Here is a 27,641-nt window from a genome sequence, read left to right on the forward strand (position 1 = left end):
GCCAGGTGGGGCCCAGGAGCTGCCCCGGTAGGCGACGCCGGCGCCAGGGCGGCCCGGCCATGCTGCTAGAGGTGCAGGACGCGCTGTACGTGGCGCTGGAGCTGGCGGTCGCCGCGCTGTCGGTGGCGGGCAACATGCTGGTGTGCGCCGCGGTGGGCACGTCCAGCACGCTGCAGACGCCCACCAACTACTTCCTGGTGTCCCTGGCGGCGGCCGACGTCGCCGTGGGGCTGTTTGCCATCCCCTTCGCGATCACCATCAGCTTGGGCTTCTGCACTGACTTCCACAGCTGCCTCTTCCTCGCCTGCTTCGTGCTCGTGCTCACGCAGAGCTCCATCTTCAGCCTTCTGGCCGTGGCCGTCGACAGGTACCTGGCCGTCTGCGTCCCGCTCAGGTGAGGCGCGTGGCGTCCCCCGACCTCGGGAAGCCGTCAGAGCCCCGAAGAGGGTCGCCCTCTCCAGGCCCAGATTACGGCCCTCCGGGACCGCATACGGGCCAACCCGGGGACGCGCTGGGAGCTCAGAGCCCTCGTTTGTAGCCTGGAGGACGCTGGCCCCCGGAGACAGTGCACCTGCTGTGCCCAGACCCTTGCGGTGCCCGGAACGGGACCCCGGCGAGCTCTGCGCCCATCCGTGCGTCCTCAGTGCGCGCGTCCCTCTAAGGGGAGCTGCCCAGGGACAACTTCACGGGTCCGGGGCGCGGGGCGCCGCGGAAAGCCCGGGGAAAGCGCCACCCCGCGCACGGGTGGAGGCTCGGCGCGGAGAGTTGGTGATCGCAGCTCCACTCGTGTGGCGAAGGCCGTTTCCGCTCTCCATTCACCCGCAGCGGCGGCGGTGTCCCCGAGAGCCCCCGCTTCTCGGCGGAGCCCTGTGAGTGCTGGGGGTTCGGGAGGCCGGGGAGGTCCCGGACAAGGACAAGGCAACCCGGGACGCTGGGAGTTAGCAGTGTCAGAAGGGTCACTACTCATGACCCAGCTTAAGAATGTGCCTGCTGCAAAATGAGACGGCCCGGCCGATCCGAGGGGGAAGGTGCTGGTTAACTTTGGAGAATGCGACGGACACTTGTCCCTGCATGTTTAGGGGTGACTCAAATCACGTCCATATACTTTAAAAAAAAGAGTTACAGTGTTTCCCTGTTCGCCAAACACCGATAAACAACCGTAGAGCCCCCATGCTGCGGTGCAACCCTCTTCATCTCATGCTGCCCTGTTGGAGCAGGCTGGAAAGTGCCACGAGGATTTCAGAAAATGTGGAGAACTTACCTGTGCTCTGTTTCTCCCACGCTGAGAGAGTGTAGATTGAGAGGATGGAGTCAGCCAGCAGATGGAGTGGATCCTCAGCTACAGCTACAGATAAAAAAAAAAAACGGAGAGTTTGTTCAAAATATTTATTCTCTGTCTACAGTGCCTGGGCCCCTTTGGCATTTCTGAGATGAGCTTGGGGTCTCTTTAGATTTGGAGCTGAGACAGGGAAACTAAGTCACAGAGTAGGAAGGAAGGGAAGGAACTCATTTATTGGGTGCCAGCTATGTGCCAGGCAGTTTATATTAAATGTATACCTACGAATCCTTGCAGCAATTCCAGAGAATACTTACTGTTACCTGCATCTTGTAGACTCAAGGTGGTGGCTCAGAGAGATGAGAGTCTTGCTCAGGATGGTGTCTCTGTAAAGAGAGTCAGAGCTGGGACTTGAGCTCAGAGCTGACACCATGTTCCCACCCATGCCATCAGGCTGTGTTACAGGGCTGTGGGAAACAGGGAGAAAAACCTTCTGCTATTTCTGGAGGATGATCCTGCCTGCAGTAACTGGTGGTTGAGGGGAATGCGTTTGTGGGGACTAAGCGGGAGAATGCTCCCAGAAGCCTTTCAAGTAGGCAGATGTGTTGAGCCTGGTCCCTGTAGGTTGTGTCCTGGGTTCCAAAGGGAACAGGAACCTCTGCTTGGCTGGGCTGTGAGCCTGATGAGCCTGGGCTGTGAGCCTGGGCTGTTCCATGCACCGCTGCCCTTGGCATGAGACCAGGAGGCTTCATGCACCCCATCAGGTATGGTGGAGCCCAGGGGTTTCCAAGACTTGGGGCAGCACAACAATCTCCTCTCTCTTACAGGTCCCTTCTCTGTCCGCTGTTCTCATAGTGGTTACTTTATGGCCTCTTGGACTTTTTGCATCCAGCAGTGCAGTCACAAGCCCCAGCCTGAGTTGCCCATCTAATGGGAGCCCCTCGGGCTTGCCCTGGCAGAGATCCAGAGACCCTAGCTCACCCGGAAGAATCTCCTGGGCCACAGGGAGCAGGAAGTTCCATAAAAGCTTAAATTTGTCAATTCTTGTCCTGGTTTGTGCTGGGCGGAGTCTTGAAAAAAATTGAGGATGGGTGTGTTGAGGGGAAAGAGATGTGAATCACAGGCCCCTAACTTCTCTTTTGCATTTGCTAAGGGCAGGAGGGGAGATGTATGTAGGTGCAGGGAGGGGAGAACGCTGACGGGGGGGTGGGGGAGCATTGGCATGAGGCTCACGGCATCCTGCCCTCCTGGTCCATCCACAGCACTCAGAGGTCTGGAACAGGTGTATGCAAGCAGCCCCCTCAACGCCTTGGCCCAGAAGGTATGGGTGTTTGACATGCCCACAGCATCAGTCCCCACCCTGGTAGGCTGGAGAGGTGGACCTGGGTCCTCATGGCTTCCCTAAACCCTCCTGGGGGCTGGTGCCTGGATCAGGCTTTCTTCTCTGGCTGTTCCAGCAGTTCCTGCTTCTAGAGAGCATGGCCCCATGAGCAGCTTAATAGTGCAGATTCCCTGTAGTGCAGGGCCCTACTGAGTCAGAATCTCTGGGGTGGGGTGTTTGAGCGATTCTAGTATTAATATCTTTAACAAACCAGGGACTTTTGCTTCCACCAAAGTTTGAGAATTCTCCTAAAGTCAGGGGACCTTGAGGCTCCCCTCACTTGATTGATACAGACCAGGTTCCAGGGTGCCCCAAGCTCTGACTTGGCTCTGAGGCGCTCCTCCTTGGGGTCGTGGAACTCCAGGTGCGGGTGTCATTTTGGGAGGCAGTGTCTCCCGTTCGAAGCCAAGCAGTAACGAGGGTGAGGTGCAGCCAGTCAGGGCCAAAGGCTTAGGCACGCATCTGACTGGGCAAAACAGTCCTTGAACTTGCCCCCGTTTACTGGCTGCGTGTGAGGCCTGTGCCCCCACCTGCCATCCAGTTGCCAAGGTGTTTACTGAGGTGAGATAGATTACAATGTAGAAGGAAAGGGGTGCCCGAGAAGTGATGTTAGGTACAAAAATGATACCTTTGGCGTGACTGGAGAAAGGAGTGCCTGCTCACATCAGGCACTGCCCTTTGCCTGCAGAGTGAGGGGTGTCCACAAACAGAAGAAAGTCCATTTCCTCTAGTGCAAGTCCACAGGCAGTTCCTGATGTTGGTCCTAGCGAAGGGTCGGGTCCCAGTGGTGCCATGGGAGCGGTGTGCAGGTCGGCAGGTGGGCGGAGGGCGTCTCTGCCCACAGCTGCTCCCACTCTCACTTCGCCCTCCGGCAGGAGCACTTCCTCCTCCCTAATCTAACCCTGTTCCCCTGCACACCGACCAGCTCCGGCGTGGGGGCCTTCCCTGCCCTGTGGATTCGGTTCCCCAGCAGCGCTGTGGTGCTGAGTGTTGGGCAGGGCTGAAGGCCAGCCGTCTCCCCAGTGGGGCTGAGCTGAAGAGGGGTGTGGTACAGGGAAGGTTTGGTTGGCTGGATGGGTCAGCAGCGCAGAAAGGGCGTGTTTGACCCGTCTGTGGACCCTGCCCCCATCACCCTGCCTGCCCTCTGCCACGTTGAGGCTTTTTCTCTGTGCCTCACATTGTCCCATCCGGGAGGTAGGGATTAAAGACTTCTTAGCAAGACTTTATGCCTTGGGTGACAATGTGGCCTCCACTTGGGGTAGGAGTTGGTCGGGGACTCTGAAAAACGTTTTTAAATGGAATAATTCCCATATGATAAAATTCACCTTTAATGTTTTGAAATAAAGCTAGGAAGGGAAATTTTCAGCTCTGGGTTCTACCCCTGCAGCCTTCCCCAGGACTCCCCTCCTTGGGCCCCCCTTCATCAGTGTCAGCATTACCTTTCTCTTCCACACCATCCCCACTGTAGTGGGCTGAATGGTGCCCTCCAAAAGAGATATGCCCACGTCCTAATACCAGGAACCTCTGAGTATCCCCTTATATGGCAAAAGAGAGAATATTGCCTCATGTGGATCTTGAGAGGAGCTTGGTGGGATTATCCGGGTGGCCCCTGAATAATGCAATCACACCTTATAAGACAGACACACAGAGAAGGCCATGCGAGCGTGGGAGCAGAGATTGGAGTGATGTGGCCACAGCCAGGGATACCAGGGCAGCCACTAGCAGCTGCAAGGGCAGAGAACAGAGTCTCCCCTAGAGCCTCTGGAGGGAGCGTGGCCCTGCCCTCACCTCCAGAACTGTGAGAGAATAAGTATTTATTGTTTTAAGCCACCAAGTTTGTGGTACTTTGTTAGAGCAGCCCCAGGAAGCCACGCATCAGTATATGGGTATGTGTGAATCAATGCCCCCCACTTTCTGATCCACTCTTTTGCCTCCCCCCACAGCAAACTTCTTCAGCAAGCCATTTGATCACCTCCACTTCTGTTGTCACCACAGTGCCACTGAATTGCTCCTGTCAGGTCACCCATGCAATGTTCCCCTTTTGGCTAAATCTCGTGGTCACTTCTTGGATCTCATTGTAAGTGTCCTCTCAGCAGTTCTCGACGAGACCCTCCCCAGCTCCTGCTGGGCACCGGGGAGCCTCCACCTGGTCTCCTGCTCCCTGTAACTCTCCACAAGTGCCAGAGGGGACGATTTAAACCGTAAGTCAGATCATATCATTCCCCTGCTTAACACACTGCCCTGGCACCTAGGGTGAAGTCCGGATGCCCTGTCTAGGCGGAGCCCCTGCATGGTGGGGCCTCTGCCACCCCATCCTGCACCCCCCCGCTGCAGCCCAAGTTCTTTGCGCGCCTTTCCTTGCTTCCCCCATGTGGAGAGGCTTCTCTCAGCCCTGCATTTACCACTAACTCTAACTATCCCTTTGAATTATGTCTTTACTTACGGTGTCTTTCCACCCAGAGCGTGAGCTCTGCGAGGGCAGGGGCTTTGTTTGTATTTCAGGACTCAGCACGAGCTAGGCACGGCTAGGAAACCATGTTCTGAGTGAAGACATGAGTGACTGGGTGAAAGGGGCATGTGTCAGGGTGTGTCATGCCAAGGGGAACAGCTGGCACAGGGTGTGGGGACTGTGTAGGAGAGGACATGGGAAGGGAACATCCACAGTGAGAGCAGGAGCTCCCTGGGGAAACGCCAGAAGAAAAGCTGGCCCAGCAAGCATTAATGAAGAGGGGAGAGGAAAACCATCTGCTGAAAACATCGCTCACAGGCCTGAGGGACAAAGGGCAGAGAGCAGTGCAGAGGTGTCCTGAGACTACCAGGCAGCTGGGAGGTGCTGTGGCAGACACTTAGGCTGTGACCACAGGTCCCAGCTCCTGGCTCCCATAGGCAGGCCTGGAGCCAGCCTGTTACCTCCAGGAGGTAGTCACCAAGACTAGGTGTTACTTTGCTGTCATTTATCCTCTACCTCCCAGCTGGGAGCCACGGCTTTAAAAACCAGTGGCAGGTGTCATGGTTGGCTTGCATCTGAGGCCATGTTTATAATGCTCATGGGACTTCCAGCCCAGCCCGGGGGCTCGCTCCTAGGCGTGTTGGTTCCCACTGGGCACACAGGTGCCTGGGCAGAGGCTGAGGTCTGGTGTGGTCTCCCTGGTGAGGCCCTGTCTTGGAACCGGATCAGAACTGGGGCAGTCTAACCCAGAAGGTACCTGAAGGCCCTGTCCCCTCCCTGGGGGTAAAGTCAGGCCAAACCTGGCTGGCTGGTCCTCAGGAGCACATGGGAACCACAGGGCCAGGGTGAGATGGAAGGGACTTGGCAGGGGTGTGGACAGGTTCCCCTAAAGAATGGGGGGAAGGAGAGCCCACTCTGGCAGCCTTGGGCCTGTTCTGGGACAGGGCCTGGATCTGCCCCCAGAGGGCAGGAGCCTCTTCTGCAGACCAGGCACAGCCTGCAGCAGCTCTGCTGTGTGTCTCTGGAGGTGGCCAGCTGCCCTGGAGCAGCACTGCCTGGGAAATAGCACCTGGCTTCGTGCTGCTGTGGAGTGTCTCCCCCAAATTCTGTCAGCCACAGTGGCTGTCTTTGATATCTGGAGAAGAGTGTAAAGATAACATCTTGATACTACAGATAGTCTGACTCCTTTCTCGGGGACCACGTGCACAACAGGTCCCTGGCCTCACAGGGCCCAATTTCTTTTCTTTTTTTTTTGAGACAGAGTCTCGCTCTGTTGCCTGGGATAGAGGGCAGTGGCGTCATCCTAGCTCACAGCAACCTCAAACTCCTGGGCTCAAGCGATACTCCTGCCTCAGCCTCCAAAGTAGCTGGGACTACAGGCATGCGCCACCATGCCCGGCTAATTTTTCTATTTTTTGCAGAGATGGGGTCTCATAGTTGCTCGGGCTCCTCTTGAACTCCTGGCCTCAAGAGATCCTCCCGCCTAGGCCTCTAATCTCTTTATCTCACTCTTTTCATCTGTCAGTTTGTGATCCCAGCATGGGTGAACCCTGCAGGGACAGATATGAGGAAGTATGTCCTCAGCTATTCCAGACATTGGAATTTTCAGTCTTGTGAACAGCTGCTGCTGTTTTGAAGCCTTTTCCGCATGCCAGGTACCTTACCTGCCTATTCTCATTTAATCTTTACCGTAACACTCTGGGGCAGATAATATTACCTTCACCGCTTCACAGATAAGGAGAGGAGGTTCAGAGAGTTATGTTTAGCCCAGAGCCACCCGGAAGCCAGCGCTGGGTAAGCCTGTCTTCCGGGACCCTCAACCAGCACGTGAACAGCTGAAGGGAAGGACCCCGAACTCTGAGGTCATCTAATAACACTCCCTTAACGAGTGGTCCCTTCTACTGGTGGATGAATGAGGACACCAGGACATTGTGATTGGCGCCCCTTAAATATTACAGACAAAGAAGACTCCAGATGAAGAGCAAGATGGCCAAGTGAGGAGAGAAAGCTACACCCCGGCCACAGAGGCCGACTGACAGCTGCAAGATCTGTAGAGGAGCTCTTCCCACCTCCTCCTTCCTCGGGTGGGGAACTGAGGCCGGCCTTTCCTGTTGCCTCAGATTCATTACCAAGCGCATTAGCAGGATACTCTCTTGGTCTCTGAGGCGAACAGGCTGGAGACACTGCCACTGCCGGCAGGAACTTAATGGCGAATAGCAAATGTACCTTCTTGGACAGAGTTCCAGCCGAGAACGGACCGTCGAGGACGGCCTTCTAACTCAGGCTGCAATGCGAGGGGAGTGCGTTTTCTAGAGGGTTGATGCTTGAGCTGTGTGGGCACGAGTGGGAGGAAGAGCACTTGGAGCTGGGAGCGGGGCATGTAGTGGGCACAGGCATGACGCTGCGGAGGTGGCAGCAGGGAGCAGGCAGATCAAGGAGGGCCTGGAGCTTGCTAAGGGTGTTGGATTTTGTCCTGAAGGTGCTGGTTGAGTCCGTGAAGGAGTTGTGTGTTTTAATTTTATATTTTATTTTTTTGAGTTAGAAACCAACCAGTGGGCACGGAAGGAAACATTCAAAAGTACAGAAGGTACAAAAGGGAAAGCGAGAGTTCCCCGTCCCTTGCCCCCACCAGTCCCTCCTCGGGCAGCCTGCCGGCCTCCTGTCGGCACTCAGGCTTGCTCTGGAGCCGCCGCTGGCTGCGCGCTGCGTGCCTCAGCAGACCCGCTGACTCCAGCTGCGGCTCATGCGAGCCTTCTCCTCTACCCCCACTCCTTCCAATTTTTGTTATATTTGATTTTTTTCTGTGAATATTTCAACTATATGTTGTGGCCCGATTGCAGAATGGGGGATGGACACAGAAAGAAACACACAGACATACACAAGACATACAAGACTGCAGTACTCGATTTGTATCAGTCGGTTTATTTATATACTTTTTCTATGTCCGGCAGCTACTTCCTGGTACGTGACTACCTTGGGCACCTTGAGGAAACACATTTTCATTCCTTCCAGACGATTGTGCAATGGAAGCAGATGTTTGCATCTTAACTTCTTTATCTCATTACCGTATGCAGGACAATGAGTCGCCTTGGCTTGTTTGCAAGACCCCAGGCGCTTGGTTATCTGTCATAAAGCTATCTGTCATGAGGAATAGTTCTGTTTGGTCAACAGGCCGGGCCCAGACCTACTGACCTCTGGTGCCAAGGAGAGCACACCCAGTTTTGCTGACTCTGGGCTTAAGCCAATTTTTGCCCAGGGACGGTCCCTACACTATATTTCTAATTCTGTCAGTTGTGGATAATAGCTGTTAACTGTCAAGAAAACTGAGGAAAAATATGCCCCACCCTTCAACATGTCTGCTCCTGCTTTCCATCAACTGTGCTATTACTCAATCGAGGTTTTACTTTCAAAAAGGTAATTCATGCTGTTGTAAAGAAATTGAGGCCAGGTGTGGTGGCTCACACCTGTAATCTTAGCACTATGGGAGGATCACTTGAGTCCAGAAGTTCGAGGGTGCAGTGAGGTATGATGATGCCACTGCTGTCCAGCCTGGGTGACAGAACCAGAGCCTTTTTTTTTTTGAGACAGACTCTCACTCTGTTGCCTGGGTTAGAGTGGCTTGGTGTTAGCCTAGCTCACACTCCTGGGCTCAAGCGATCCTCCTGCCTCAGCCTCCAGAGTAACCGGTACTACAGGCAAGCGCCACCACGCCCGGCTAATTTTTGTATTTTTTATAGAGGCAGGGTCTTGCTCTTGCTCAGACTGGCCTCAAACTCCTGGTCTCAAGCAATCCTCCTGCCTTGGCTTCCCAGAGTGCTAGGATTATAGGTGCGAGTCACTGTGCCTGGCCCATATTTTCACTTTTGATTTAAGATTCAACAGTTTTGAATTGACTTTGAAAAACATTTTTTGATTCACATGGTTTGGATCCTTCATGTGGCAGAGTGTATATAATCAAAACTCTTCCTCTCACCCCATCTTCCAACACTAGATTTCAAGCTTCAGCTTTGGGAGGGTGAGGGGGTAAATGTCACAGCTCCACGGGGGTGAGGGGCAGCCCACAAATGTGGTCCACAGGCAGTCTTTCCCTTGCTTTCTGTTCGACTTCTAAATCCCATCCTACTCCCTGCTGTCTGCTAGACTGGAGCCTCTCATCCTGGCCATGCCTGTTTCTGATTAAGGGCTCCATGGCCCATCCTGATGATCCTTCTGCTGTCTGTTTTTAGCAACTCATCAACATCTCTGGTTTGCTGATGTCACCCTCTACTTGTTTATAGGATGATTATGAATTTATTTCTTTTTGTGTCTTTACTGTCATTTAAATGTGATTTTGTGAGTGATAATTAGGTGGGACTTGGAAGGCCAAGTTAGGAATTTAATCAGGAGTTTGATGTGGTCAGGCCTGCATTAAGAAATAGTCATTCTGATGGACCGCTGGAAGGATGGACTGGATGGGACAAGATTATATAGGGTGGCCAGCTGTCATACAGGTGAGAAGGAACAAAGCATTAGGGCAGAGGCAGAGTCTAGACACTGGAGACATGTGGAATCTAAACTTCTGTACCAGAGAAGATTGGTGTTAGATGTTAGCCAAGGGGTTTGGCAGAGTTTGGAGCAGAGGGGCCACAGGTGAAGCTACACAGGCAGCCAACAGACTAGGGCGGGAAAGAGTCCTGAGAACCAAAGGTGGGCCCTGGACCCACAATCAGTGAACAAGGCCTAGAAACGTGGTCGGTCAGGGCCAGGGTGAGTGGGAATTTCTAGGTGTCAGATCTGCCCGGGGATCAGCCCGAGACTGGTCTGCCTCTGGCCTCATCCCGCACCTCTCTCTCCTTCGTTCCTCTGCATGGCTTCTCAGGACCCTCTCAGTTTCTGGAACTTACTGAGCTCAGGCCTGTGTATTTTTCCCTCTGCCTGGAATGTTCTTTCTACCTCTTTACTTGCTGATTCTTCCTCATTTTCACTGTGCCCCTTAAAACAACACTCCTTCTGGAGGGCACTCAGTATACTTTTGAGCTCTCTGCATAGTTCGAGCTCTCTACATATTTTCTTAATTAGCTGTAATTAGTTTAAGGCTTGCCATCCCTTCTCTGTTATGAGCAGGGCTCATGTCTGTTGTCCTCTCATTATCCCTAGTTCTTTGTCTAGTTACTGGCTTGTGATATATTTAGGAGTTGGCAGTATGTGTTTGTATGAATGAGTCTGAGCACGTGTCCGCACGCACGTGTGTCTGTGTGCGCGTGCGCGTGCTTACGGTGGGGGCAGTTAGCTCTGAGATGAATGGATGAGCTTGCTGCCTAGAGACGAGAATGCCATGGAGGGTATCCTGAGAGGAGAGGTAGGGGAAAAACTAGATTGGCTTCAACAGGGAGGTTTTGATAGGAAGTGGTTAGCTGTGTTACAGAGGGATAAAATATCTTCTAAATTTGGCATTTTCAGAAATCATTAGTAGCCTGGTTTTTTAATTGCAGGGACTTTTAGAAAATTACAAAACAAATGCAGTGTGTATGTGTGACGTTGACACATCCTTTCTTTTTCTTCGTGTCCAACGTCCAGCTGAGTTACCAAGTCCTCTTGAACCTGTCCCCTCTGATGCCCTGTCTTCCAGCCAGAAGCACACCACTCAGTCTGTGGTGTCAGATTTGCTCACCAATCACGTGGGCTGACTGGTCACTTGGGCCGATCTACAGTGGCAGATCTCACCCCCATAAATTGGGCATGTTGATATATACATACACATCATACATAGACTGTATATATTTGTATCTGTTTGACTAATGCAGTCTGTGGTTTCAGAAATAATGTGTCATTCTAAAGCAATGTATTTTTTGACAACTTTTAAGTTGCAAAACTAATACAATAAATTCCCATATATCTTTCACTTAAATTCACAAGTTGTTAATATTTTACTACATTTGCCTTCATGCTGTCTCACAGACATGTGCACAGTTATCACACTTGGGGATTTTAATAGATATTGTAGTCCATAGTTAGATGTCCCCAGTTTTTACAATCATATTCTTTATAGTTTTTCCTTTTTTAATCCAGGTTCCAGTGAAACGTCATGTTTGCATTTAACATGTTCCTTTAATCTGAAACAGTTCCTCAGTTTTTTGGATTTTTTGGCTTTATTGTTACGGTCTTTTCAGACATTTACGTTTTTGATGAGTTTGGGTTATTTGTTTTTTAAAATGTCCCTCAGTTTGAGTTTAGTTGTTTCCTTATGATTACATGCGAGTTAAATATTTTTGGTGGCAATATCGTTTGCACGAGTGGTGGCGTATCCTCCTCAGTCCGTCACATAAGAAGGCACACAATGTCAGTTTGTCCCACTGTTGTCATATTCAGTTGGGTTACGTGGTGAAGGCTGTGTCTGCCAGGTTCTTCGCTGGAAGGGTATGTTCTCCCCATCGATGATTCTTGCCTCAATTAGTTGTTACTATGATTGTCTTGGTCCGTTTTGTGCTGGTGTAACACAAAACCACAGACTGGGTGATTTATAATGAGAAGAAATTTATTTTTTGCAGTTCTGGAGGGTGGGGAGCCCAATGTCAAGGTGCCGGCATCTGGTGATGGCCTTCTTGCCACATCATCCCCTGGCAGAAGGTGAGAGGGTGAGAGAGGATGAGAGAGAGAGAGAAAGAGTGCACACAAGAGAGGGCTGACCTTGCTTTTATAACAAACCCACTGGCAATAACGAGCCTGTTCCCATGATAGCAGTATTAATCCATTCAGGAGGCAAGAGCCCTCATGACCTAGTCACTTCTTAAAAGTCGCACCTCTTAACACTATTATGTTGGAGATTAAATTTCTAACACAGTAACTTCGGGGAACACAATCAAACCATAGCAACCATGGTGTTTATAAAATGTAATTTTCTTTTTTTTTCCATTCCTTCCACATTTATCAGTTCACATTCTTACGTAAAGAAGAGATTTACCTTTTCCTTGCCCTTCCTTAAATTATTTGTAAAGTATCAGTATAGACTTATGGAATTTTATTTTCCATCAGTGAGTTATAATCCATTCCTGTCATTCATTTTAATGCCCAAACTCGGTCAATGAAAGTCCCTACAAGTTGTCTTCTGCTTCAGTGTTCCCATCAGTTTTGGAGTATTTCCCTATATTCTGGCACAAAAAGGTCTTCCAGGCTTGCATTGTATTTTCCAGCTTTAGAACCAGACATTTTCCAAAAGGCCTTTGTTCCCTTTAGTGGAGAATGGTATGTAGAAACCAAGATTTGGGTAGGTTTGCTCATGGCTGCTGGAGTATCATTTTTTCTGTGCCCTAGCAATAAACAGAGGTAGGAGATTTTTTTAGAAAAAATAATGAATTAGAAGAGCTCTTGCTTATAGTAGAATGCCATCTAATTAATGACAAGGAACGTTTGAGTTAAGCAAATCACCATTAGGCAACTATCATAATAATAACTAACTTAGGCAAGAATCATCAATAGATGCTAAAACTCACAGGTGAAAGTTTGATGAGGAGTAAGATATTTATAAAATCTCCAAATATGTACCACAACATGCTTACTAATTTAAAAGGGAAAATTAGTTATAATAGAGAAGCACAGCAGACACCACATTAACAAAGTGATCAAAGTTAATACCACCAGTAACAGGACATACTGACATTATGTGCCTCCTCTTCTGATTGGTTGTTTATGTAAATGGAGATTGATAATTTTGACAATTAATGTTCTATCTGAATTCGTTTTTTTTTTTTAATGTAGAAAAGCAATTTATTTCATTTTAAGCACTAACACAGTCAGTCATGGAGAGTAACAGGCCTGCTGGTGAAAGAGGTCACCCAAAATAGAGATGGCGTCAAACTAGTGGTCAAGGACTAACTCCTCCCCCCTGCAAAAAAGCAACTCTTATCAAGGACTAATTTAATTTTAAAAACAAATAGAAATTATTGATTCATTCTTCTCAACCCGTGGTATAACTGTCAAGTAAAAACACACATCTTTACAACTTGCTGGTCCCAAGTATAAAAAAACAAAACAAAAACCATTTAATAGAAAGGAAAGAAACAATATGAAAACAGCTCAGGAAATTCACTAATATGCAAAAATATATAGGGAAAGAGAAATGTGTAGTTTTGACTTAACCGAAGAACCTGAGATGGTCAACATAGGAAGCTGTGCATCCTGGAAAGTCAGGTGTGGAGATTCTAGAGTAGGAATCTATATGACTTGAGTCTCCCCTATCTCCTGAATAAAGGTGACACCTTGCAGTATTTATACTTCATGGCTCTGACACCTACCTCATTTGGCTCTATTCCTTACTCACTCACCTTCACTTCAATGAGTCTGAAAAACTTGGGGATATGGCATAGGAAGAAAAATAATCACATAATATTCTCCTTTCTGTGGCTGCTTTAGACCTGAATCTGTTACTAGAAAATCCCTGAAGAAAATTTAAGTTTGTGGCTTTGCTAAGTCCCCCATTTAATATTTAGAAAACACCCACGGTGTAGGCCAACAGCATTGTTGGTGGTACCTACTTACAGCTGAACAAAGTCTGCGTGTCTCAAAACTGGTGTTAAATCAATTTCAGGGTTGTGAGGGAAAAAAGGGGTGTCTAAAATCATAAGAAGTGCAGACATATGTAGGACCCTTGTCCTTCCTGGATCCATGTGAAGCAGTAAGTTTTAGCACCAGCCTTGGGAAGGCACTTCGAAGCACAAGACAGGTTGTCTTTTCTTCTCTGGTCTGGTTTCAGGCAGCAACCCCTTTGCTCAGGGGCTGCTTATTTCATGTGAAGGAGATTGGAATCTGGAGTCTGGCAACTTTGGGCTGTCTCTGTGTCCCACCTAATATATGAGAACCACCAAAAACCAGTCCCAAAGGGGAACTCTGATAGATCTGGTCCTGACCCCCACCCTCAATCTCAGCCACTCTGGACCTCCCCTTCTTGCCATAGTAAGCTGGTGGGGAGTGCTCCCCACTTTCTTTCCTGCTACCTGCATTCTTCATCCATTGTTCTTAGGTAGTTGTGCAGGACAAATGGCATCTCTCCCAGCCACTTTTACATAGGGCAGTAGGCTCAGCCCAGGCCCAGCCAGGTCCACTACTGGAATTTGGACATGACTGAATTTGTGGAGTAGACGAGAACCCTGCAGGAGCCAGGTAGCTGAGGGGCCTGGCCTCCTGGGAAGGACGCAGCCTCAAAGTTATCTCCAGTAGCCACCTTGTTATCTAGTGGACAGACAGGTACTGTCCTTTTCTCAGACTGGCTTGCAGGCTGCAGCTATGACCATCTGCAGAGATAAAGGGGATTGCCCTCAATATACAAATGGTAAAGAGAGGCCTTTTTCCCACTTCCCTGAACTTCATATAAGTAAGATCAAATAATATCTATTCTTTTTGGATAGGAATGGTTTTATTTGTTCCTTAAATGTTTGATAGAATTCATTAGTGAAGGCATCTGGGTCTAAAGTTATCTTTGTGGGAAGGTTTTAAATTATGAATTCTACTTTAATAGATATAGTGCTATTAAAATTTTCTATTTCTGTTCATGAATATTTTTTAAAAACCCTTGTAGTTTGGTTCCATGGGAAATCTGAGAAATGAGAGACAACTACTCATCATAAAATGTCCCCTCTTACACGGATAGCCTCTTGTGGTCTATAAGCTGAAGCACAAACCATGTTCAAATACCCCGTGTCTTGCTTTGTTTAAAACTACCAAGTGGATGTTAAATGCATATACATGACTGAAGAAGGCAGACTTCTGTTCCGTTCTTATAAACTCAGGCTTTCTTTCCACATTTGCTTGCCAGGCATCATGGACATAGGTGTTTTGGATACAACTGTGAGCAACATAGAGTCTCTATCATTGAGAACTCGTCATTTAGAGGGAGACAGAAAATGTCGAGTTATGTGGTAGGTACATGGGAGAGGTGCTCTGGGCAATCATGGGCTACCACGGGAGTACAGTGGCGTGCAGACTATTCTGCTTCTGTGTGAAGTTCTGAACTGCGATAGGTAAACGAGAAGAATGTTTGTATGCTGCAGACATTACTTTGGTTCATCTAAGATTTTGCCTAGGCAAAGGAGGTGGAACAGTAGTAGAATTATAGTCTTCAGTAGGGAAGGAAAAAGCCCTCAGTTTTCAGTTTGACTGCTCTGAAGCAGGAGCTCCTGTGGGCTCCCAGGAACAAGAATAATAACAACAGTGCTTATAGCTATCACTACTTCCACACAAAGCTGATCCTTGCCCACCTAGGGTCTTGGCCATGGCAGGGTACACTGTCTGTGTGCCCAACTTAGTAACAGTCCCCTGGCTCAGAACTTCTCTTTCATCTGCACTGCCCTGGCACTATCAGCCTTACTCTAATCTTTGCCAAGATTTCCATTAGACCTTTTTGGTGTATTTTTAATACTCACTGTGACAGCTTCTCGCTCCACTGAACTGCCTGCCTGGTGGTCCAAGAGATTTTGTTAGTGCTCTAGTTATAAAATTGTAGGTTTGAGTGGTCTGCCCTAACCTCATTTTTCACATAAGTCCTGTTAATTCTGTGCAATTTTAGAGAACACAAGGTTTTACAGCAGAAATGTTTGTATTTCAGAGGAATGAAACTTGTGAGCTAGCTAGACTATAAAGAAAAACATTCCTAAACAATAAACAATTTTAAGCATCTATAGAACTTTGTGTGCATTTACTTAGCAATTTGTGTTTACAAAGTGCTTTTGTATACTTTATGTTAAAACCGTCAGCAGTGGTTTGGAGGTGGGTTCTGGAGCTACTGTTTCTGATGGGGAGGGAGCTCAGGCACTATCCAGCCTGACTGGACTGGTCAGGCTCAATGTCACTGCCCAGAGTAGCTGCCCTTGGGAATCTGAATGAGGAGCACCCTGAGAACTTGGAATTGATTTCTAAAGCTGAGAAGGCAGCTTGGTTTAAGCTGAGGGCCACAGAGCCAGAGCAGGAGGAGACCCTGACCCAGAAATAGGCCAGCACTTGTTATGCTGCCCTCGGCAGTTCCCCCTTCCATTATGTAACCTCAGTGTTCACACTGTTCCCTTTTGTTGACTCCCTCCATGTGACTGGTTTTCTATCAATCTCCTTAGCTAATGAGCTCCTTATAAGGAGAATGGATGGATCGGAGCGCAGCTCCACACACGGCAGTGGGACATAGCCATTTCCCAGAGTGTAGACTTTCCCACCCCTTTTGTGTGGGCCTGCAAAGGCTGGAATTGTTTCTGCCTTGTTTGGAATAATAAAGTTGCCTGTGTTTCCTGTATTCACTTCTCAGTCATCTGCTATTTACTCTCCTACACTTGAGGCAGCTGTCCTGCTTCCCTGGCCTCACTGCAGTTCTCAATGCCCTCTGCAGCAGAGCAGTGACTGACACAGGGTCCGGCAACAAAACAGCGTGGCCCATCCTTTTCAGGAATGCTTTGGGGAGGTGGATACAGACATGCAGACTTGAGGATGTCCTGAGAGCCAGTGGTGCACAGGCAGAGGTGTGGAGTCTGCAGCAAGGATCGCAGCCATGGAGGGAGACAGGCATTCACAGTGAGGACAGAAGCACAGCTGGAAGTGGGAACTGAGAAGACATGGCAGGTTACCAGAGCCTTCGTGAGATGCCAGAGACCCAGGGTGTCCTACCCAGTGCAGGGACGCTTGCTTGCTTTCTACAGCATCCCTGAATGTCTCCTGCCCTGTGTCTGGTTCAGCTGCGTGTCTTGTGGAAGCCAACTGTTCTGCTGTTATGGACCTGAAGCTCCAGTGCTAAAAGTGCTTCTGCCTTGGGAGCCTCTGAGCAGAAAATAAAACAAACTGTTTTTCCTTTGCTCTCACATGACAGTCAACACAGAAGACTTCTGTGACTAAATATGTGGGGATTTCCCCTCACTAACAAGCAAGCAATTGATTCTGCAGCGGACGCCAGCTAGGTGTTATCCTCCAATTCATCTCTGGCATTATCTACCAGGAGATAGCATCAGGTCCCATTGAGGGCTCAGTCCCGTAAGACTGCCCTCCACCTCTGATGGCAATTGCAAACCCCAGGTTGTTTTACCTGTGCTTCTGACTGGCTAGAAATTGGGGATCCCATAACCTCTTTTCCTTGGGTTCTATTAATTTGCTAGAACAGCTCACAGAATTCAGGGAATAACCTACATTTTCCAGATTATTATAAAGGATATTGCAAAGGACACAGATGAAGAGGTGCATAGGGCAAGGTATGGGAAGGGGCGTGGAACTTCCATACCCTCCCTGGACGCGCCACCCTCCAGGAACATCCACGTGTTCAGCTGTCCAGAAGCTCTCTGTACCCCATCCTCTTGGGCCTCTTGTGGAGACTTCATTGGATAGGCATGACTGAAGCACGGACAACCATTAGAAATGTGACTGGACAAAATGGCATGATCTAATACTAATAAGGCTGAGTGGGGAAACCCAGCAAGGCCTGTTTGTTCAGGTTTTTCTTGGCTTTTCTGTGCAGTATTCCTTCTTCCCTGGTATGGGGCAGGACACCTTCTGAAATGGGAGTCTTATGACCTACAATCAGACAAAGTAGGTTAGAGAATTTCTTTACAGCCAGCTCCAAGTCAGAAAGGCGGGGAAGATTAGAGTATGTTTTTGGATTTGATGGCCTACCTTGGGGAGACATAACAAGGGCTATAGGAGTTGTGACCCAGGAACTGTGGATGAAAACCAATACAGTTGACCCTTGAACAACAGGTTTGAACAGCATGAGTCTGTTTATACAGATTATTCTCAACTAAATGCAAATAGAAAAGTCAGCATTCTAGGGATGTAAAATGAACACATATGGAGGGCTGACTTTTCATTTATGCAGGGCCAACTGCAGGACTTGAGTATGTGAGGACTTTGGTATATGGGGGGGGGTTCCTAAAACCAATCTCCCATGTATACCCAGGGACGACTGTATACATATATCATAATATCACAGAGCCCGAACCTGTTCCCTGTAGAGGCTGTGCCCTAGGAGTCTAGTTATGTCCTCCACCAGAATAAAGAAATAGCATATGTCTTTTTTTGCTGTCTTTGAGGACCACCTCCTAAGAGGGTAGCAAAGGCCCCTTCCTTCAAGTCTCCAATCCCCATGTGGCTGCCTTCAGAGTAGGGGCTCCCTGGAACCAGGAAGCAGCTCTGGCAAGGACAGATGTGTCTGGGGGGAAAAAGTGAAACAGCTGAGCCATGGCTGGGTGAGCAGGCAAGGGGGGAACTGGGATTCGTGAGATGAGAGCTGAAGAGCAGTAGGTTCCCAAGCAAGAAAATGACTACTGTAGTCAAAATCAAAATCAGATTAATCTGGGTTTGTGTCCTGACTGCAGGTTAGTGGCACGGAGAAATCATTTAAGCACTCTGAGCCTCAATTTCCACATCTGTATAAACTGAGGATAGCAGCTCTCCCCTTATGGGGCATGGTTTGATGAGATGTGTAAGGTACACAGCAGAGTGCCACCCAAAGAGTGCGTGCTTAGGCACTGGTAACTGTGCTACTGATGTGTTCTGGACAGTTGGCAGAGGGTTTCTGCAGGCATTTGTCTCCAAAACTTGACATTTGGCTGTGTGGTTCCTCCTTTCCCTCAGCTGATGACTTTCTCCGTATGTCTTTGAGCTAATAGTTCTCCAAGGAGATGCTGCCCCTATCTTCTCACCACCCAGCTGCCACCCTCCCCATATTGGCCCTATTCTCCTCCTTCCTTCTGCCATAGCTGAGGAAGTGTCCTTCCACACGTGCTCTGGACCCCACATCCTCCAACCTCCTCAGATTCTTAGCTTCTGTCCTTCTTTCCTACATCTCTCTTTCTCTACTGGTCATTTTTATCAGTATACTGACATCCACCATTCTCTTGATCTTCATCCTCTTGCAACCCACTCTTCCGAACTTAATCCTCTTTCAGTAAATGCTAATACATGGGGGGGGGGACCCTAAGGAATCATCCTTGATTCCCATCTTCCTGCATCCAGCCTATCTTCAAGACCCGTCGATCCTGCCTCCACAGTGCATATGCATTTGCATTTGAGGAGGGAAGCGGAAAGGGAATAGCTGGATTCATTGGCCAAGAAAAATTTAGTCAACAACTGGGCCCAGCAGGTCATCTGTAGTAAAGGCCCCCACAATTGAGCTGCCTGTTGCTGAGAGGTACCCTAATAGGGAGCAGAAAAGATTAGAGATTACTGTAAATTATGGGGCAGGACCTCAGTTAACTTCCTCAGCAAGCTATCAGTTCCTTTGCCTGTCCAGGCTACAGGATCAAGTATTCCTAGGAAGCAGAATCTTGCTTTATAGCTGTTTGATAAGTCAGGTAGCAAATGGGGAATATATTCAGAACGGCCATATTATTAAGGACTACTATGTGCCAAGTACTGTGCTAGGTCCTGGGGATAACAATACAAAGGGTCGAGGTCCTTGTCCTTAAAAGGTTGACATTCTACTTGAGGAAACCACATGTAACAGATAAACAGGCTCTATGACAAGTGTGTATATAAGGCCAGAGGGTAAGAATGGCCACCTCTGTCTAAGAGGTGACCAAGAAAGGAGGGATCTTTGAAGAGGAACAGGTGTTTTGTCTGATTTTGAGAACGGCATGAGCCAGAAAGGAGCTACTGGTCAGAAATGGCAGGCACTGGGAATGTGGGGTTGAGGCTTGGAGGGCTCTGGAGCCGTGCTAAGAAGTAGGAGCCTTACCCTGCAGGCAAAGGAAACTGGATACTTTCCACAGACAAGTCTTAAGGTGCCATGAATCAAATTATTTCCCACTTCCTCCCCCCCAGAGATGATGAGGTTACAGAAAGATTTTATTCCACTTATTCAATATATTACATTGAATATGTTCATTTATATATTATATACATATTATGGAGCAGTCATTAATAACAAAGTTAATACCTTTGCTATAAACCATGTATAGACTAATTTATAGCAAAATGTCTAAAAGGTATATTGTGGTTTCTGGTGATTTTTAGTAAGATATAATGGCTTAAAAATGACTAAAAATTTAATATTTGCTATTTCTCAATTTTTATCAACTCTGCTGCTAGTATTTCTCTATAGACAGGGGCGCTGCCAGAACTCTTGTTCTCCAGCAGTTTACAGAGGTATTTTGAAATGATTCTGCCCATAGTCCCAGGAAAACCTCTTGTGTTACTTGTGGGAGACCAGGATTCTCGCCCAGAGCCACAGGTTGTGCTTCCTGACTCCAGGGGGCTCCAGCGCTCACTTCCTCAGGCCTTTGTTTACATGCCACCCCACCAGTGAAGCCCCTTCACTATAAAACTACAGTTCTGCCAGTCCTGATCTTCCTCTTTTTTCATACCATACATATCTCCACACTGTTTACTAACTTACTTATGTTTGTTGTTTATGTTTCCCCCTGCTAAAAGTTACTAGGGGTCTTTGTGTGTTCTGTTCACTGGTGAATCTTAACCACCTAGAACAGTGCGTTACAGAAGACCTAGCCTCAGGGGTCAGTACCTAGATAACTGGAAAGTACAGTATGCCCTCACCTAACGTCGGTAAGTTCTTGGAAACTGTGACATTAAGCAAAATGACAATTTCTAACAAAATCAATTTTACCATAATTTATATAAACATGATGAGTTAAGTTCCTACAGTATGTTGTTTTGCTTAAAGTCACAGTTTCTAAGAACCTATCAACTGTTAAGTGAGGACTTACTGTGTACTTTTAAGGCTTCTCCACCTCTTGTCATTGACTATCTTTTGTCACTGAACAGAAAGGAGTTACTAAGTCAAGAATGAAAAGCTTATTGAGCCTGTTAGAGCAAAGCGGCTCATACTTGTTTGCCTGTCTTTAGTGTTAAGGGTAAAGGCCACAATGCCCTTGAAGGTGAACCTTGGAAGTTGTTAGGGCTAAATGGTCATGGACCAAAAGCAGAGGTGGGGTCTTGGACTTTGGTTGCACAGTACTTTAAACTGACCATAACAGACGATGTTCTTTTGAACAGGTATAAAAGTTTGGTCACTGGGACCCGAGCAAGAGGGGTCATTGCTGTCCTCTGGGTCCTTGCCTTTGGCATTGGACTGACTCCATTCCTGGGGTGGAACAGTAAAGACAGTGTCACCAACAACTGCACAGAGCCCTGGGATGGAACCATGAATGAAAGCTGCTGCCCTGTGAAGTGCCTCTTTGAGAATGTGGTCCCCATGAGCTACATGGTATATTTCAATTTCTTTGGGTGTGTCCTGCCCCCACTGCTCATAATGCTGGTGATCTACATCAAGATCTTCATGGTGGCCTGCAGACAGCTTCAGCGCACGGAGCTGATGGACCACTCAAGGACCACCCTCCAGCGGGAGATCCAAGCAGCCAAGTCGCTGGCCATGATCGTGGGGATTTTTGCTATGTGCTGGCTACCGGTACATGCCATCAACTGTGTCACTCTTTTTCAGCCAGCTCGGGCTAAAAATAAGCCCAAGTGGGCAATGAATATGGCCATTCTCCTGTCACATGCCAATTCGGTTGTTAATCCCATTGTCTATGCTTACCGGAACCAAGACTTCCGCTATACTTTTCACAAAATCATCTCCAGGTATGTTCTGTGCCAGACAGTTGTCAAGAGTGGGAATGGGCAGGCGGGGACACAGCCTGCTTTCAGCGTGGGCCTGTGACCTGGGCTCTGGTCTCTTCAAGGAGAAGGTACAAATTCATAACACACAAAGAAGCAGGGCATGACTAACTGATCCTCACTGTGGAAGACAGCTACACCTCACAAGCATGTGGGCTGCCTCTTCTGAGCACTTCCCTGGAGTTACCACATATCTCACTAAAATGTATGTGTTATTAGTAGGCTCCAAGGATTGACAAATATATTTATGGTCTATTTGGCTGCTCTTACTGTGCGGATGATGCTGACAACTTGAATGGATTCTAAACTGTTTTGTTTTTAAAAGTCTGCCTTGTTTATGGTAGAAAATGACAAACTATTTTACTGTGAAACACTGTGAACTATTACAATGCGAATTTTTTTTAACTTAGAGGCAATGGAAAAATAAAAGGTGGCTGTACTAAAAAATAGATACCTGTTCCTAGGAAGGCAACCTGGAAAATTAAAACTACAATTCTTCAATCAAGAAACTGCTTTGTTAATTTAGGGGAATGATATTTTCGTAAGTTCTTAAGTAGAATTATCATCACATAATAATTTTAAGCTTCATTCTTTTCTACATACAGAAAACTACCCTAGAGGAAGAAACTGATGAAATGGGATCCCTCCTCTACCAAATTCCCCCTTCTAGAGCTAGATAGTCAATTTTGCTTCTCTCCCAAATTCAAGTTGGGCCAAGTTCTTGGAAGCCAAAGTGTGAAAATTTTATTAAGTAAAATCATGTAACTGTGTATGTATTATTAGGTGAAATAAAAATAAAACTTTTAAAAAGACAAGCTTAGGGCGCGGCATTGGCTGGTTACTCAGAGCTGCATCCACCTTCTACACTTCACCCTTAGGCTGCTTGAAAAAAAATGTTACACTCAGTTTCCCAAGTAGCACAAGTCTTGATAGAGTTTATTCGTTACACCTCAACCTAACAAAAGGCTCTGCCGAGCACAGACCACACACTGCAAAGCCTGTGGCCTTGGGCTTTTCACCCAGCCTTCATTCACTAGCGCCTCATGTTTTGGGAGGCAGGAGAAGTTCTTGTTCTGTGTGAAATCTGTCTCGTTTTCCTCTTCATCTCTCATTGCTCCTTCGCTCTCTCTTGGAGTCCAACTGAGTCTCTTATCTCTCCCTTCTCATACTCCTCCTGGTATCCATTTTGTCTTTTCTTCTTCAGACTGAATCCCGAGTAGTAACTGTAGTTTCCTTCCAGGACAGTTTTTAGTCTGTTCCTTCATTTGTTCTATTACAAAGCTCAGAAATGCATGCAGAGCAAGAACAGCTCTTCCCTTTTTCTAGATACTACTTTCTAACAACACAGCCTACTCAAGCTGTTTGGCACCAACACCACAGATGCCTGGAACTTACCGAAACCAGAACTCCTCAGTCTTTTCATACTTGTCGCTGTTTAGCCACATCTCTGCTGTGATCGTTTATCGCTGCTGAATAATTTTCTGGACCCAAGGAAAAGAACTAAAGACCTATTCATCTAAACTTTATCTCACACTCAGTTTGGCCTACCATTCTAGCCTTTTAAGAATTACTAGTAATTCAGTCACTTAAGAATCTGAATAATTTTGGACATAACAAGATATTCAGCTTTATTTGAATCTAAAGTGCTGATTCCATCCAGGAGCATTTTTTACCTAAGGGGCTCAGAGGCTGGTTCAGGTTTTTCATGAGAAGACTGTGCTGGGCTTCTAAACATACACAACCTTCCACAACCATAGCCCTTTCCTACAGTCTAGGAAGGAAAATGGACAGTAACAAGGAGTCTCTGGATGATCCATTTCATCTCTCTTCCATGCGAACCATGACATATTAAATGCATTTCTTGACAGGACTTCTATTCTAAAAGACAGTGATGCTCAATCTATACCTTTTATGTTTCTTGTCTCTTCTCCATCAAAAATATGTCCGTCAATTGCTTGTCAGAGACACATAGCTGCTGACAGGTCCTCATAACCTGACTAAGATAAACTGCCAAGAGATGCTTGCACTGGAATAGAAAACATACAATCCTGTTAGAAACAGGCAGGGCCAGGGTTGACCAGTCTAACCAAGATCTTAAGACCTCTCATAACCACCATACTTAGCAGGAAAGGACCAGAGTATGCAGATTATGGGGCCTTTAACTTACTGCCTAAATACTGCTGATAAGGATGAGACAGGTGTATTCTCTCTAGAAATCAGAGGGGACAAAGACAGACTTATTTTTTCTGTTGCTTTTGAAATACTTTAGATCCAGTGGACACAGGGTATATAAGCCATGGTGAAAACCAAGACAGGCTTCTCATTTTAGTCCTAAATTACATTTCTTCCTTGCTTTCAGAGAGCTGTCACAGCAATGACTAACATTCCTTGAGGCACTATGTTGCTAAATGCTTCTCATAGATTATCTCATCTGACAGCTACCCTACCAGAACAGGTATTGTAACCATATGCTTAGAGTCTACAGTCTACTCCTTTAACTACTGTGTTGTATTTCTGGGGTTGGGGGTAGGGAGGAGTGGTGGTAAAACTCTCACATATGTTGGCCTGTACACACCTCTGGGGAGATAACTGTTGGATCTGATGTCACTGAACATAGCTTTAGATCTTAAGCCCTAGTTCAATCCTATCATTTTACAGGTGAAATAAATTTATGGCACATCAGCTATGAAGGTAGCTTCTTGTACAATGGGATATCCAACTTACCATCCAGGTCCCAAGATATTTAAGAAGTTAACAGCATAAAAGAAAGGGAAATAATGGAGTGGAGGCCATTATTTTCTGCTTTGGCAAGACTTAAAAAATAGCTACTTGCTCTCAGGAGGGGAGTGCCTTTCCCTTTGGAATAAGGTGTATGTGAGTGTATTTTGTTTCTGCTTGATGCTCTGGACCCTTGACGAAACTGGCAAAGGCTTAAAGAGAGAAACAAAGGCACTCCTGCCCCATGTGAAAGTCAAGTGTGGTGCCAGGCTGTCTTACTGTAGGGGGAAGACACACCTCATGGTTAGATGTGGGGATATGCAAAGTTGCTAACATCCAGTTTAGTTCATATTTTTATTGGGTCATCTGATTCCCTAGTGCCAACTTCCAGGACTACTCTGTCATCCTCCCAAAGCTGCACCCATGACCTTTTATTTATTTATTTATTTTTTAAGTTTTAAAAAAAGCAGGCATGTCAGGTATGAAATGCCCATGACATTTTAAATAAAAATGCAGGAAACTGATGTAATTTTAAAAATGACATTGCATTTTGGGAGGATAAACCCAAAAGATATGACTGACTAACTGAAGTCAAGGACAATAAACTATAATACTGTTTGTTTCAACATGTAGTAACACTGCCATTTTGTATGACTCTTAAACCACAAAGTAAGGGCTCACAATTTCCCTCCTAATTCGACTATAACGGGAAGAGCCTTCCCATGCTCACCAGTAGGCTTTCACTCCTCCGTAACACTGAGAAGGCAAATGCAGGACATGAACAGTAATGACAAGAAGCCAAACATATGTATGTTTTACCAGAACTTCCAAGTACCTAGGAAGAAAAGGACAGACAGGGTCGGATCTTAGAAGGTGTGCTGGAAAAACCACTTCTTTCCTTTTTACCTATTTAAGGATTCAGAATTGCTCTGCAAATTGTACTAGGAAGAATTGCAGTAATGTTTTACAAAAAAGGGGAAACTCAACTTCTCTTCCTGCCAGTGTGCAGACTCTTCCTTCCTTATCTCTCAGTGCTCTACCCTTTAGGGCTTCATACAATGGAACTGAAGAGTGTCATGCTAGTTCAACCACCCATACGAACCATTTTGTTCCTATAACTACTGATTCATAGGGCCTACTCTGCAGGCTGACTATAATCAGAAGTAGAGGGGAAAGCTTTTCTCATCTACATTTTATTGTAGAGTTTCTTAATCTTTGGTATTTTATAGCATGTGTGTAAATTTCTAAACCTTCCACCATATACATAGAGTGTGAAAACAGGTAAACAGTGATTAGTGGGGCAGGAGTACGATTCAGAAGAAGAAAGTGGGAAAAGGCTTTTGAAAAGCATTTGAGTGGGGTGAATAAATAAACCAAAGAACTTTTCAATAGGGATGACTCAGCTGTTCAGGATAGAGGCCTCAGGAAAAGAGGCAAGCCCAGATTTGCCTACTCATCTAGCAGGATGGAAGGAGGACATAGATTGGTGAAGGGTTGGTAAGAGGCCCAGTCTAAGAACAGACAGCCTTGGTGGCAGTCAAGAGGGAGGGACAAAAAGGAGAGGTACAGGGAAAGTAACATGCGTCTGTACAGTGAATGGACAAAGTTTGTGGACAAATCACTTATGTCTCTCTACCACCAACCAGCTAAAAACTTTCTTTTGAGGACTAGATTCCTAGAGTTAATTTCCAAACTGGACACATAAGTTATGTGTCCAAGGGAAGCAGAAATATCCCAAGGGTTATTTTATAATGAACTGCTACTTACGAATTTGCCACAAGCCCTTCAAATTAGTTTTAGGCTCTAGGATGGCAATCTGAATGAAAAAGCCAAGACTCTTTTGGGGGGAATTACAATGTCAGCACTCCCGGGATCCTTTCCTCTTTCCTCTCCTGCCCAGAGAATAAAGCAACAGGGAAGACTTTAATCAAAGAAGAAATAGCAGATTGAAGTGTTGTGCTTTTGTTTGTCACATGTTCCATGGTTCATATAATGCAGCCATCTCAGTACAGTATTTTGACCGAGTCAGAATTCCCTGGAGGTTATTAGATTACCAGAAATGGCCAATGATTGGATAAGAAGATGCCTACTATACCCATTAAAGATTTCAGTTCCTGTTACAAATTAGATATTAAAAAGCCACATTTTACATTATTTCATACTGCAAGACCCTGACATATTATGAACATATCACCTATACCACTGAGTATCAATGGAGAAATTTCCCTAGTATGTCTGGAAAATTTAAACTGAAGGGAGAGCATTGAAGCACACTGTTTTCCATTTAATCCTAAACGAAAACCATAACATCCAGTAATGACATGAATAATTCCTGGGTCTTCAAACTATTACCAAATGAGAAAAACTTTAGATTTCTTCTCTCTTTAGTTATTTTATGTCTCTTCTCTCTTTAGTTATTTTATGTCTCTTCTCTCTAGATTTACTTAAGCAGACATAAGCCTCTGGGATTCTACACAGATTTGAATGTTTCACTGGTTCCTTCTTATTGTGGGTCCCCAATTCATCAGAATGCTCCCTGGACTATGTTGAATAAATGCCTGGTGACTTAGGGATAGGGAGAAATTCTACAGACGTTCCCTTGCTTGATTCTTTCAAAGGCTGAGACTCAATGTAAAATGTTCATCTGCTTGATGCAGTAAATAGTGTAAAGAGTAAATTCTGAATTTGCTTCTCCCTTCTCTAGCAGTGGACAACTAATGAACCCAATAATCAGGCAAAAATCTGAGTCAGAAATGTTTAGAACTGGAAATTGACCTTAGAGATAATCTAATTCAATTCTTTGCTCCTTCAATGGAAAAACGACCTCCTCTTACAGGAATTGCTCCTAGTTCCCCAATCACAGTCTGGAATGTTTATCCCCAGAAGGACAGACCTTTTAAAAAAAGCAACATGCAGAAAGAGGACGCTCAGACCATGACTGGACTCGTAGGAACCTAACTTGGAGGAAGTCTACTGTGGTTTCAGTTAGGTTACAAGGAGGGCGACCCACCTCACGCATTCATGGATACGGTTTTATTTTATGACCATTCCAAGTCTCTCATGTTACTTCACAGTGGTAAACTATATTATTTATTGTTTCCTGTGTTTGGTGCTTCTCTCTGGAAAAAGGATTATACATTCTTGTCCTATTAAATACAGGCTGGCCATGTGACCTGCTTTAGTAAAATGTGAGTAGCCAAGCAGAAACATTAAAAATTGTCATGTACCATGTCCTCTTTTTTCTC

The 27,641-nt window shown here is 46.6% G+C and overlaps 2 protein-coding genes across 3 annotated transcripts in view; one reads left to right on the forward strand and one right to left on the reverse strand.

The window, feature by feature from the left end:
- Positions 1-22,125, forward strand: ADORA2B (adenosine A2b receptor). Its single transcript, XM_012651439.1, has 2 exons — positions 1-394; positions 21,058-22,125. The coding sequence occupies exons 1-2, from the start codon at positions 60-62 to the stop codon at positions 21,719-21,721; spliced, it is 999 nt and encodes a 332-aa protein (XP_012506893.1). The 5' UTR covers positions 1-59; the 3' UTR covers positions 21,722-22,125.
- Positions 12,158-27,641, reverse strand: part of ZSWIM7 (zinc finger, SWIM-type containing 7) — a 23,060-nt gene continuing 7,576 nt past the window's right edge. The window contains exons 4-6 of one of the 2 annotated variants that reach the window (XM_012651441.1): positions 25,127-25,231; positions 23,585-23,704; positions 12,158-12,392 (exon numbers count right to left, since the gene is read on the reverse strand). In XM_012651441.1, the coding sequence (XP_012506895.1) occupies positions 23,588-23,704; positions 25,127-25,231 (222 nt within the window). In that variant the 3' untranslated portion in view covers positions 12,158-12,392; positions 23,585-23,587. Of the gene's footprint in view, positions 12,393-23,280; positions 23,705-25,126; positions 25,232-27,641 lie in introns of those variants that run through there. The other variant, XM_012651440.1, reaches the window with a different exon arrangement.

Source organism: Propithecus coquereli, unplaced genomic scaffold (assembly GCF_000956105.1).
Source record: "Propithecus coquereli isolate 6110/MARCELLA unplaced genomic scaffold, Pcoq_1.0 Scaffold355, whole genome shotgun sequence".
NCBI classification, from domain to species: Eukaryota; Metazoa; Chordata; class Mammalia; order Primates; family Indriidae; genus Propithecus; species Propithecus coquereli.

Bases quoted from the DNA above. Each gene is read 5' to 3' on its own strand.
- ADORA2B (XM_012651439.1), top strand. From the start codon at position 60: ATGCTGCTAGAGGTGCAGGACGCGCTGTACGTGGCGCTGGAGCTGGCG. The intron at 395-21,057 runs GTGAGGCGCGTG...TCTTTTGAACAG, and splicing joins GCCGTCTGCGTCCCGCTCAG to GTATAAAAGTTTGGTCACTG.